At 46.3% G+C, this 13,054-nt stretch overlaps 1 protein-coding gene across 1 annotated transcript; it reads left to right on the forward strand.

Annotated features, from left to right (window-relative positions):
- The first annotated feature begins 1,361 nt into the window (after window positions 1-1,361).
- Window positions 1,362-9,562, forward strand: LOC129183039 (uncharacterized). Its single transcript, XM_054779830.1, has 5 exons — window positions 1,362-1,597; window positions 4,053-4,178; window positions 4,987-5,226; window positions 8,493-8,615; window positions 9,197-9,562. The coding sequence occupies exons 1-5, from the start codon at window positions 1,555-1,557 to the stop codon at window positions 9,496-9,498; spliced, it is 834 nt and encodes a 277-aa protein (XP_054635805.1). The 5' UTR covers window positions 1,362-1,554; the 3' UTR covers window positions 9,499-9,562.
- The last annotated feature ends 3,492 nt before the right edge of the window (window positions 9,563-13,054 follow it).

Genomic DNA, 13,054 nt, shown 5'->3' on the forward strand with positions numbered 1-13,054 from the left:
CCAATAGAATGACTACAACATTTATGGATTGATTGATACTTGTTGTGCAATTAGGAAAAAACATTTGTTATTCCTTGTTTGGTTTTGTTCTGAAAACAAAAATTGAAAATAAGAGTCCTTATTTAATTTTTTTGTACTTCTGGTTTTAATGTGAAAAACCAAAAAAACAATAAACGGATTCGTCCGTTATCTGTTTGTCCATTTTCCAACTGCGCTTGAAATTGGAAAACAATTTGTTATCCGTTTTTGTTTTTTATTTTTAGTCTCTGGAAGTAAATGTTGAAAAAACAAGTCATTATTTTGTTGTTTTTAAAAGTTGTTTTTATTTTGCAAAGGGATAAATTAATGATACACAGATTCATCTGTTTTGTCCATTTTCCAATTGTGCCCAAAAAAGAAAATTGGAAAAACGTTATCTGTTTCTGGTCTGAAAAGAACTCTCCCCTTTCCTCTTCACCCTCTACACCTCAGACTTCACACACAACTCCACACGGTGTCACATCCAGAAGTTCTCCGACGACACAGCCATCGTTGGTTGTGTTTCAGAGGGGAATGATCTGGAATACAGGACGGTCATCAGGGACTTTGTCAGCTGGAGTGAGCTGAACCAGCTGCAACTCAACACCAGCAAAACAAAGGAGATGATCATTAACTTCCAGAGGAAAACATCTCACTTCACACCGGTGAACATCCAGGGAGCGGACATAGAGTTGGTAGACAGCTACAAATTCCTGGGTGTTCACCTTACCAACAAACTGGACTGGTCCGTCAACACCCACGTCCTCTACAAGAAGGGCCAGAGTCGCCTCCACCTGCTGAGGAGACTGAGGTCCTTTGGTGTGTGCAGGACTCTTTTACGGACCTTCTATGACTCTGTGGTGGCCTCAGCCATCTTCTATGCTGTGGGCTGCTGGAGAGGGGGCATGTATTCTTTACTTGCGTATCTTGCTAGCTGCTGTAACAAGTGAATTTCCTCGCTGTGGGATAAATAAATTACAAATACAAATACAATACAACTGAACAAATGAGTCCTTATTTCGTGCTTTGTTGTTGTTGTTTTGGTTTTACTTTGAAAACAAATAAACAAATGACAGACAGATTCGTCCATGATCCGTTTTGTCCATTTCCCAATTGTGCAGGAACGTGGAACAATTTGTTATCCGTTTTTTGTTTTTGATGTGAAAAGAAAAAAGGAGTCTTTATTTGTTTTTTCCAAAGGAACAAAGCAACTGTGTTCGTCACCAAGGCAACCACCAAGAAAACATTTCCAAAGTCACGGTAGCATCAAACAGAGACGATGACGGACCAAAGACCATCTAAGCACGACCACTGGGGCTGCCTTGTGATGCGCACCACGTGACGTTGCTTTAAGTGACGCGATGGTGCCACGATGGGAAAGAGTATAAATGGGAAGATACGCCGTCAGATGCCCACCCTGACATCTCACTTGAAAGAGCCCGACCGCTCTGTTCTTCACACCCGCCCGATTGATCGATCGATTCTTCTTTGAGCCCGTTTGTTCCTCGGCGCCCTCGGACGACTCTTTGCCAGAGAATGATCTCTCTGCTCGTGCAGCTGGCCATTTGCTTTGCCATCGGTAAGACCCAAGAGTGTCCTTTCAATATCAGTAAGACTCGTCCAAAAGAATCCATCAGATCATAGTCACGGAACAAATAAGGTTTTGATGAGTGCTAATGCTCTAGTGCACACGTGTCAAACTCGTGCCCTGGAGGGCCGAGACGCTGTAGGTTTTCTCTCCAACCAGTTTCTTCAGCAGGTGATTTAATTGATGAGCTCCTTCCCTCAAACTGAAGGTGTTGATCATTAAAATCACCTGCTTTAGTGACCGGCTGGAAAGAAAGCCTGCAGTGTCTCGGCCCTCCATGGCACGAGTTTGACACCCGTGCTCTATTTGGATTCCATTTCCACTTTAAGTATTCCTTCCTTTTCCACTGGAATGGTTAGCTGTTGACTTGTGCTCTGGACTGGAAGAACTGCTTGACTCTATTTTCGTTGCAACTATTTGATTTCAAGCAGTTCTTGCTTTTTCTCAGCTTTTCTCGGTGTAGGAAAATAATGAATTTACTGAGTGGGTAAATAATTCTTAAAGTAGATTTTAGAATAACTGTTTGCATTGATGTCTCTTGATTGAATTGTTGAGTACAGTATAGATATAACTGTTGAATCAATGAATCTAATAACTTTGTGAATTATTACAAGTAGTTTATGGAAATAATGCTTTATTAAATATTTAGCTGAATAAATGACAACTGTGTGTCAAAGATAAAGAGACAAGTGATGGGGCAGAACAGCTGGCCCCAGCCAGGGTCACCAGCCAGATATGGCCCAGAATGTAGTGAAAACAGAAACATTGGCCGGAGACAAGAATGTTTTGTTTACGTCAACAACCACACTAAGTGAGGGAGCCGGCTATCATCTGCTGGCGTTACAAGCTTCGTCAAGGAATTCAGGAGAAAATCTTTGGAGAGACTGATGCCAATGGTCTGAGCAAACAAGTATAAAAATGATTATGGGACGATCGGGGGAGCCCTCTTTCATTTCAGCAAGGAGATGGGTACAGGTGGATGAACGCGGGACCAGGATCCTGTACAGCGTGGGGAACTATCCTGTCTGACGTATTCTTCAATACATTTGGGAAAAAAATCTAATTTGGGGTGAGAGTCTTTCTTCCTTCTCGTAACTGGAGATTAAAGAGCACGCAAGGGGGAGGTGAAATTGGCTTAAATAATTTTCCAAAGTGGTCCTTTGATCTTCAGGATGTTGTGGAGAATTTCATCTCCAACATGGGAAAGAAAGAAGTGTTTGAATGCTAGCGGAAGTTTGCATTGCTTGTTTTTAACCATCCCTGTGGCTTTTTTCCAAGCTAAGCAGCTGTGCAACATGTACGCTAAGAAATGGAAGCTTTCAACTCCCCAAGCCCACAAAGCCATACACATACTGTATATACTGTGCAGGGTGATTAAAAAAGAATGTGACAAAATCAGCACGCAATGTTTGAAAAAGGAAAAACAATAGAAAAGTCCAGCTTGGATTGCAGCTGTTATTCCAGGTAAATAGAAGTATATGCAAGTAAAAAGACTGAGTCATTCTTTTAAAATGTACAGTGCCCCTTTTTAAAATGAGACAGTTTAATTGATTTTCAAGTGGTTTCAGCCACAATGTAAATGTAAAACATCTTCCTGATGACATAAATAGTACATATACAGTCAAACCTGTCTTAACGGCCACCTGTATAGAACGGCCACCTGCCTATAGCGGCCACTGACAAATCCCCCGCGGGAAATTAGCGCGTTATAGACCCTGTGTATAGCAGTCACCTGTCCAACGCGGCCAGCGGCCACCCATTTTGTCTCCCTTGGTCAATATCTGACCGCATATAGCGGCCAAATTACCGACTCAAGTAGAAGCTTCATGCACGAAAAAGTTTGGTTTTTCAATCAATGAAGCCGTTGTGTGTAGACTTTAATTACTGAGTCGTAGCTCAGTCACAATCATTCACAAGATCCACACAAACTGTCAGTTGTTCCACATTAAAAAAAAGGCGTCTTCTTTGGAGCTTGTTGCAGACAGTGACACCGTCTATTTCCTGGTGTGAGACAATGTGCACTGGTCAATACTGTAATGCCGCTTGTTGTGAGGAAGGAGAGACTCACGTCGCCGATGCACTTTAATGGCTTTATTAATAGCGGTTTATTAACCTAGTAGTCCTTTACAACTTTTATCCGCAGTCCCACAGTGCCCTCTACTGGTCAACATGTAACAGTATAATTATATGTATCTGCAAACACAACAAGCTTCTAATGGCCACCTGCCTATAGCGGCCACTTTTGCCGTTTCCCTTTAGTGGCCGCTATAGACAGGTTTGACTATACAATATTATTCATTGCTGAGGAAAAAGACAAGTTTCAGATGCGCTGTTTTTATCAATCTCTTGTACTTTTTATTATAATTCACAATTCTTGGACGTGTCGTTTATGTCATGGGTTTTCTTACACGACTGACATATTTTCATTCTGCCTTTTTATTCTCAGCCAATACTCTGAAGTGCTGTAAAGGTGACCTTGACGACGTGACAAACTGGAAGGTTACTGATAGTTGCACCAGGGTGTCCTGTGCCAATGGTGTAGACAAATGCTTCATCACTAAAACAGTGTCTGGTAAGCAAGTGTAAAGCTGTTGTTCCACGTGTCAGCCATGAACTATACTGCAAGTATACAATACCTATACTCTACACATCCAAAAGTATATCATGTGAGCTTAGACATGAGTGAAGTGAAAGGAGATGTATATTGATATATTGATATCACATTTACTGCGTGTACAGCCACTCTTATGTATAAAAATGGATACTTTTCACATGTTGACATTGATGCACTATCTGCCTCCCCTCACTGCAAGACATTTGTAAATCTCGAGTCCTACGCAGAACACACAACCTCATCAAGGACAGCACACATCCACAACACTCATTATTCACACTCTTACCGTCAGGCAGACGCTACAGGAGTTTGAAGTCCAGGACCACAAGACTGGCAAACAGCTTTTACCCACAGGCCATCAGGCTTCTCAACGAAGCACTCACACACACTGCACACTCATAGCACTTTATTTATTTATTTATTTATTTGTATTCATGTCTCTTCTGTTGTTGTTGCTTAATTTATTGGTATTTATGTTTCTTATGTTCTTATTCATTTTCTTGTGTTTTTCTTTCTTTTTTGGGGAGAATGAACAGAACAAGAATTTCATTGCATAGCAGAACTACCTGTTTTACTGTGCATATGACAATAAAACTCTTGAATCTTGAATGCAAATGTTCAGTTCCAGTGTGCAAAATGGAAGGCGGCCTTTGGAGGGCATTTCCAACACACACTAGTAGAAATACTTGGCATTCTCCCAGTGTCCCCCACATTTGGAAAAACACAGCCACCGCTCACTGCCTTTGTCCTTGTCTGCCCTCTAAAGGCAACCCAGCTGAAGTCTCCTACACCATGGGCTGCATGCCAGCAGCTCAGTTAGGTGACTGTAAAGATGCAGGCACTCATTGCTGTGATGATGCTGATGGCTGCAACTGGCTCCACCTGGGCGAGGACAAGGAGGCGTGCCAAAGCCAAGTCACTGCAGCCAAGACTGAATGCCAAGGCAAGAACGCCAACATCCATGGCTGCATGGCCAAGGTTACCGAAGCGAGGATGTGCAACCAAGGTGAGTGGGGGCTGCGTGGTGGTTTGGGCCTGCCTTTGATCGTGGCCATCAGTGTGATTGTGTTGGTGATACTTTAGTGATGCCGGGTGGGAAAAGTCCCAAATTGTAACACGATGAGGAAAACTGACATCATTCTATTTGCATAGAGTTGTTGAAAGATAAAATCTCTATTTTAAAGTCCTAAGATTGTGAAAAACCAAATGAACATTTTGAGAAAATGAGGTTAGGGAAAAAGCCATCACACAAGACAACTGGCGGTTTGGGGGTGGCGCTGTGGATGCTACCTCCGGTGGGGCTCCGGTGTTGGGGGGCGCTGGGGGTATCGCCTCTGGGGGGTTGGGTGGGCCGGACTGGGCAGCCTGGCAGGCCAGGTAGGGCCTGTGGTGTGGCCTGCGGCCTGTGGCTTGCCTAAGCCTGGGCTGTGGTGGGTGGCCGGTCGGTCATGTGTCCTTGGTCCCCCCCCCTGCTCGGTTTGGGCGGCGTTGGTGTATGGGGCCCCCGTCCTTCCTCTTCCACTGCACCACCTCACATACATATAGGACTTTGGGGGGTGGCCTACGGTCGGGTTGGGGAGGGGAGCTGCCTTGCGGGGCTCCTTTGCCCCTGCCGTGCCACTGACCTGTTGCCCCCCAATTTTAATCGCACAGTAGACACTTAGGGTTTGGGGGGGCTGGTCAGGTGAGGGGCCCTCCGAGCGGCAGCTGTCCCCCGATTTTAATTGCATCATTAGCTATCATCCACATACACCCCTATCATTTACATGCACACAGATACACCCCTCAGGGAGACCAGCTCTTCATAGCTTTCCTCTTTTATTTTATTTATTTATTATTTTTTAATTGCATAATAGACACAATCAACGTGTGCCCTGGGGCCGGGCCCGCTGGGGGGATCATGCTCTGCCGGGCGCTTGGGCGTTTGTCGCCGCTGCTCTTTGTGCTCTGCTGGGCCGCTGTCTGTGTCCTCGCCTCCCCTGGTCTGTCTGTGGGCTTGTCGGGGGTGGGGCTCCGGTGCGCGGGTGGTGCGCGGGTGGTGCGCTGTCGGCTCTGGTGGCATGTGGCTGGTCCGGCTTCTGGTGGCTAGTGGGGTCCGCCGGCTGGTCTGGCCTTCTTGGCTCTGGTGCTTGGCCTCCCTGCGGCTTGGGGTGCGGTGCTCCCGCTCCCTCTCCGGGGTTTGCTGCCCCGCGGGTGTCGGTTGGCGCTGTGTGGTGGTTCGCCCGGTTTGCTCCTGGCTGACTCCTCTGTCTGCCTTGCTGGCGGCGTCCTACCGTTGGGAGGGTGTGGCCTAGTGTCTTCCTGCTCCCCGGCGGTCCGCGCTCTCCACGCCTGGGTTCTGAATTTTATGTCTGGGCCCGGGGCGGGGGCGGGCTCCGCTCCCTGGGGGTGGGGTGGCGGTTGGGGGGAATTGGCGCTCCTGGCGTGGGCGGGCTTCTTTCCGGTTGTGGGGGTGTCTCTGGGCCTGCCGGTCTCACTTGTCTGCCTTTGTGGGGTGTGATCTCTCGCTGGTCTCAGGGGTTGGCTGTCCTCCGACCTGCCAGCGCCCTGTCTTTGGCTGGGATTACCTCTCTGCGGCCTCGTGCTGGTCTTCCCGGGGGGGAGGGCTCTCTGGGCTGGGTCTTGGGGCGCTTATCTTTGTGCTGCCTGCCCCTGTGGGCCTGGTGGCCTTCTGGCGGCGGGGCCTCGGCCTGGCTATTTGGGGCGGGGCTCTCTGGGAGGTGGAGGGCGTCCCCTTTCCTTTCATACATTCTCAGTGACAATTACACTCCCACATATTCTTGCACCTTTATATATATGAAGACTTCCCCACATACAGAGATACCTGTACACACGTACATATGCACACAGTACATACGTACTTCCCCACATTACTCACTGAGTTAACCAGGGTGTTATTATGTTGTTGGTTTTATTACAGCGACGATGATATCAGCAGTATGATTATTTGTTTTTTACAATAATGTGCATTATGGTAATTATCATGGTAATTATCATTCTGTTCACTATCATAGATAATCATTTCATGACTACAATTATGTGTGACTGTTTCAATGCAGTATTGTCATTGTGATCACTATCATAGTTCATCAATTCATGACTACTATTATGTGTGACTGTTTCAATGCAGTATTATCATTGTGATCACTATCATAGTTCATCATTTCATTACTACTATTATGTGTGACTGTTTCAATGCAGTATTATCATTGTGATCACTATCATAGTTCATCATTTCATGACTGCTATTATGTGTGATTGTCATTGACAGCTTTGTCATTGTGGTTGTTGATATTGTTTTGTCCTTTGTCCTTATGTCCTTGTTCATCTTTATAGTTGTCACAGACATTTATTTGCTGATGTAGTTCTGTATGTTTCTGTTGTTCTGTTCTTGTTGTCACAATTGTTGTTGTTGCTGCTGTTGTCCTTGTCTCTTTTTTTTTGTACCCCTTTTTTGTACCCCTTTTTTGTACCCCTCTTATCCTCGCACCCAAGTGTATATCACACTTCTCCCTGGCAGAGTAAATCTGTTGAGCACTTGACGACATTTAGATCTACAATTCTATCTGCTTTAAAGGCTGGACAGGACAGGGTTTAAAAAAAAAAAAAAACACAACTAAAAATAAAAAAAAAAATGGAAGAATCGGTCATTTGACCAGAATAAAGTACAAATATGAAGAGAAGTTGTATTTGTCCATGAATAACCTTGTAATATGTAATATGAAAGATTGTAATATGAGCAACAACACCATTTTAGTAGCTTCGAGGTGAAATATTCAAGTTGCTCAAGTTGTCCTTTTTACAAAGCTAGGTTGAAATGTCAGAGGAATAAGGTCAAAATATGGTGGGAATAAAGTCCTAATTCAGGAAGAAAGGTGCCAAATAAATGTAAAAAGAGCCGTCATTTTCCAAGAATGAAGTCCAAATATGAAGAGAATAAAGTCCCAATGTGACAGGAATCAAGGTGTCATACTGTGAGGAAAAGCAACATGGTTTTAGTCCCATGCAGTTGAAATACTGAAGAAGCCAGATACTGTAGGTCTTTGGAAACGTGCTCATACAACTGTTGGTTTTGGAAAGTTGGCATTGCAAGAAAAAAGTCAAAATAAAGACTGCTGCTGCTGCTTTTCAATGGTTGACATCCAAAAATGCAACTTTCTATCTTTTTAGTGTGTGTTTGCTGTCTAGAACATGGACTTGGACCTGTTGTTGATGTCATGGCTTTTTTTACACCACTGACCTCATGTTTTCATCCTGACCTTTTATTCTCAGCTCGCCACTGCCATACATGTGCTAACCTTGATGCGGCCTACTTCGACACCTGGAACTTTGCTGGCACGTGTCCCCTTTCCCAATGTGGAAGTGGACAGAGATGCTTCATCACTAAAACACCCGGTAGGCAACCTGAACGCTGTTGTTCCATGTGTCAGCCATGAACTATATAGAAAACTACTGTAAGTATACAATACCTATGACACATAAATATGATATACGTCAAATAAGTTGTCAAGTAAAAAATGAATAAAGCAATCCCCATGATCCAAATAGTATAGAAATACTATGAATAGTTGAGTCAAAGCAATTTCAGGTGTGCAATGAACAAATCTCTGCATGTAATATAAATATGATGTTATAAAAAAAAAGTGATAAATACACTGAACATTATTTCCGTGACAATGTCTATTTTGACAGTTTAAAAAAAGGTGGTTTCAGCCACAATTGAAATAAGATTCCCGATGATCCAAATAGTATATAAACACTATTTTATTTGCCAGTTAATATGATGTCCTATTTCCATCAACAAATGTGTAACACGTAGACATAAATACAGCTACTTTGAGTGATACCAATCATTATTTGCTGACACGTTCCTAATTCATGTCTTTGTTCAATAAAACCATGGCATTCTCCCAGTGTCCCCCCATGTTTAAAGACAACCACCGCTCACCCTCTTTGTCCTTGTCTGCCCTTTAAAGGCAACAAGGTCTCCTACCAGATGGGCTGCAAGGCCGTTGGTCACGATGACGCAAACACTAAGTACTGTGACACTGATGGCTGCAACAACGGGCTCGACGTGGGTGCGGTCAGGAATGCATGCCAAGCCAAGGTCAACGCAGCCAAGAGCACATGCAACAATGTATATGATGTTCTCCATGGCTGCATGGCCAAGGTCATCTCAGCCAGGGCGTGCAACCAAGGTGTGTGGGGGATGCGTGGTGGTTTGGGCCTGCCTTTGATGATTGCCATCAGCATGATTGTGTTGGTGATACTTCAGTGATACTGGGCTAACACCCCCATGCAGCCTATCCTTCTTTTTCCTCTTTCACCCTGTAAACCATAAAAAGTCCTAAAATAAATTTTTAAAAAAAGCAACCTCGTAGCCCTTTCTGTGATGTGCTGATGACATGCTAATGCTACGTCCCATCTTTCCAGCATCCGACATGCCTGGATGTGTACCTGAAATCATTCAATCTTTAAATAATTAATGCATTTAAATTACATCATTACATATTTGCATAAATTATTAGTGAAATAATTGGTGAAATATATGCTTTTACATTAAATGAACTGGTATTTTAATTAATGACACATTTAATAGAAGATGTATTTATTGATTTAATTATTTAATGACATTTCATTGACATTTAATGAATTAAAAGATTTTATTGATGTTGTCACATTTGGTCCTCCATAAAAATGGGCAAAAATAAATAATTGGAAAATAAACTGTAAAAAGCAGTTGTCATTTTTCAAGAATAAATTGAACAATAATGAATCAATTGATATTGGAGCAAATCTGGTATGTGTGTTCTTGAGCCTAAATGAAGCATTTTCCAGCATAAAAATGGCTAAATGAAGTGAATATTAGTTAAATATGGAAAAGAAAGATGAGGCAGGGCCGCTTCAACGTGGATGTGGACCCTTCCTGTCTGGGCCTGATGATCTCCAGACTCCTCCCACCCAGATGAACACCTGCATGGGACATCTACCACCACCTGGACTTGCACAACATCCCCACACTGTGTGTGTGTGTGTGGGAGATGCTACTGTGTGAGCAGGAGACCAGAGAGAAGCGCCAACTTTGGGGAGGACCAGCCCACATACAGGATAAATGTTACATGTGACACAGCGCCTGTCCAAAGTGTGTTGTGTATGTGTGTGTTTAGGACACATTCCTCAATGCTAACATCGTATTACATCTTATGAGTGTAAAGTTGACGATACGAACTGTTCCCAGGCTAGTTGAGTGACAATCTCTCCAATGTGTCCCGGGTCTTCCCAGAGGCCTACCAGTCGGACGTGCCCTGAACACCTTCCCTGGGAGGCGTCCGGGAGGCATCCTGACCAGATGCCCGTGCCACCTCATCTGGCTCCTCTCAATGCGGAGTTTCTCCTGGATGATCGTGCCTCTCACCTAATCTCTAAGGGAGAGCCCTGCCACCCTACCAAAGTTCATGACCATAGGTGAGGGTAGGAACGTAGATCCACCACTAAATTGAAAGCCTTGCTTTTGGGCTCAGCTCTGCAGAGTCTGCATCACTGCAGACGCCACACAAATACGACTGTGGAATCTTTCCCTCACTTCTAGTGAGATTTGAAGGTCACGGGACCACATATGCAAAAATCAGACACCCAACCCTGCAGGCACCAAACCGGAGCCCTCATTGCCCTGGCTGCGCCTAAACATTCTGTCCATAAAAGTAATGAATACAATCGGTGACAAAGGGCAGCCCTGATGGAGTCCAACACGAAACGAGTCCGACCAAGCTCTGACACCGGTCATACAGGGAAGGAGCCGCCTGAATTAGATGGTCCAATACCCCATACTCCCGTAGTAGTCCCCGCAGAATTCCTGGAGGTACACGGTGGAATGCCTTCTCCAGGTCCACAAAACACATGTAGACTGGTTGGCCTCAGATTTGGAGGTGCTGAGTCTCATCCCAGAAGCTTAACACTCAGATGCAAACCGTCCCAGTAAACGCTGCAGGTCACAGCCCGATGAGACCATCAGGACGACATCGTCTGCAAATAGCAGAGATGAGATCCTAAGGCCCCCAAACTGGACTCCCTCGAGAACCTTGGCTGCGCCTAGAAATTATGAACAGAATCGGTGACAAAGGGCAGCCTTGGCGGAGGGCAACGTTCACCGGAAACAGGCTTGACTTACTGCTGGCAATGCGAACCAGGCTCCTGCTCCAGTTGTACAAGGACTGATTGGCACGTAGTAGCGCACCACCAATCCCATACTCCCGGAGCACCCCACCACAGGACACCGCGAGGGACACGGTCGAATGCCTTTTCCAGGTCCACAAAGCACATGTAGACCGGTTGGGCAAACTCCCAGGTACCCTCCAGTACCCTTGCAAGGGTGTAGAGCTGGTCCAGTGTTCCGCGACCAGGACGAAAACCACATTGCACCTTCTGTAGCAGAAGTTCGATTAACGGTCGTACCCTTCTCTCCAGCACCCTGGAATAGACTCTCCCAGGGAGTAGTGTGATCCCCCTATAGTTGGAACACACCCTCCGGTCACCCTTCTTGAAAAGGGGGACCACCACCCCAGTTTGCCAATCCAGAGGTACTGTTCCCAACTTCCACGCAATGTTGAACAGACATGTCAGCCAAGACCGTCCCTCAACATCCAGAGCCTTGAGGAATTCAGGGCAAAACTCGTCCACCCCTGGAGCTTTGCCACTCGGGAGCGTTTTGACTACCCCAGATACCTCAGCCACGGTGATGGAACCGTCCGCGTTCGTGTCCTCAGTCTCTGCTTCCTCCATGAAAGGTATGTCAGTGGGATTGAGAAGGGCCTCAAAGTATTCCTTCTACCTCCCAACTATATCCTCAGTTGAGGTCAGCAGGCCCCCGTTCCCACTGTAAACAGTGTGGACCGGGCACTGCTTCCCTTTCTGAGGCGCCCGACGGTTTGCCAGAAACTCTCCGAGGCCGACCGAAAGTCGTGTTGCATGGCCTCACCAAACTCCTCCCACACCCGAGTTTTTGCCTCGACCACCGTTGAAGCCGCTTGCCACTAGGCCTGCCGGTACCTATCAGCTGCTTCAGGAGTCCCACAAGCCATCCATGCTCGATAAGACTCTGAGCTCTGGTGTCCACCATCGGGTTCAGGGCTTGCCGCCACGACGGTCACCGACCACCTTGCGGCCGCAGCTCCGATCGGCTGCCTCAGCATTGGAGGCACGGAATAGAGCCCATTCGGACTCAATATCCTCGTCCTCCCCCGGGATGCAGGTGAAGCTCTGCCGGACGTGAGAGCTGAAGACTCGACGAACAGGAGACTCTGCCAAACGTTCCCAGAACACCCTCACTACACGTTTGGGTCTCCTGGGTCTGTCCGGCATCCTCCCCCGCCATCTGATCCAACTTATCACCAGGTGGTTCGCACAGAAGTCCAACAATATCATACCGCACAGGTTCAGATCGGGGAGGCCGTTTTGCCCAATCACGCCCCTCCAGGTCACACTGTCATTGCCCACATGGGCGTTGAAGTCTCCCAGCAAAATGATGGAGTCGCCAGTTGGGGTGCTCTCCAGCACCCCTCTGATGGACTCCAGGAAGGCTGGGTACTCTGAACTGCCGTTTGGCGCGTACGCACAAACGACAGTCAGGACCCTTTCCCCAACCCGAAGGCGTAGGGAAATGACCCTCTCGTTAACTCAGAGAAGTGACATTCCATGTCCCAAGAACCAGATTTGGCCGCCAAAGACCAGGTCGCCTAGGCGCCCGCCCTCGACCGCCACCCAAAGCACAATGCACCGGACCCTTATGCTTGCCCCCGCAGGTGGTGGGTCTACGGGGGAGAAATTCCATGTGGCTT

Source organism: Dunckerocampus dactyliophorus, chromosome 6 (assembly GCF_027744805.1).
Source record: "Dunckerocampus dactyliophorus isolate RoL2022-P2 chromosome 6, RoL_Ddac_1.1, whole genome shotgun sequence".
Lineage (NCBI taxonomy): Eukaryota > Metazoa > Chordata > Actinopteri > Syngnathiformes > Syngnathidae > Dunckerocampus > Dunckerocampus dactyliophorus.

Bases quoted from the DNA above. Each gene is read 5' to 3' on its own strand.
- LOC129183039 (XM_054779830.1), top strand. From the start codon at position 1,555: ATGATCTCTCTGCTCGTGCAGCTGGCCATTTGCTTTGCCATCG. The intron at 1,598-4,052 runs GTAAGACCCAAG...TTTTATTCTCAG, and splicing joins GGCCATTTGCTTTGCCATCG to CCAATACTCTGAAGTGCTGT. The intron at 5,227-8,492 runs GTGAGTGGGGGC...TTTTATTCTCAG, and splicing joins AGCGAGGATGTGCAACCAAG to CTCGCCACTGCCATACATGT.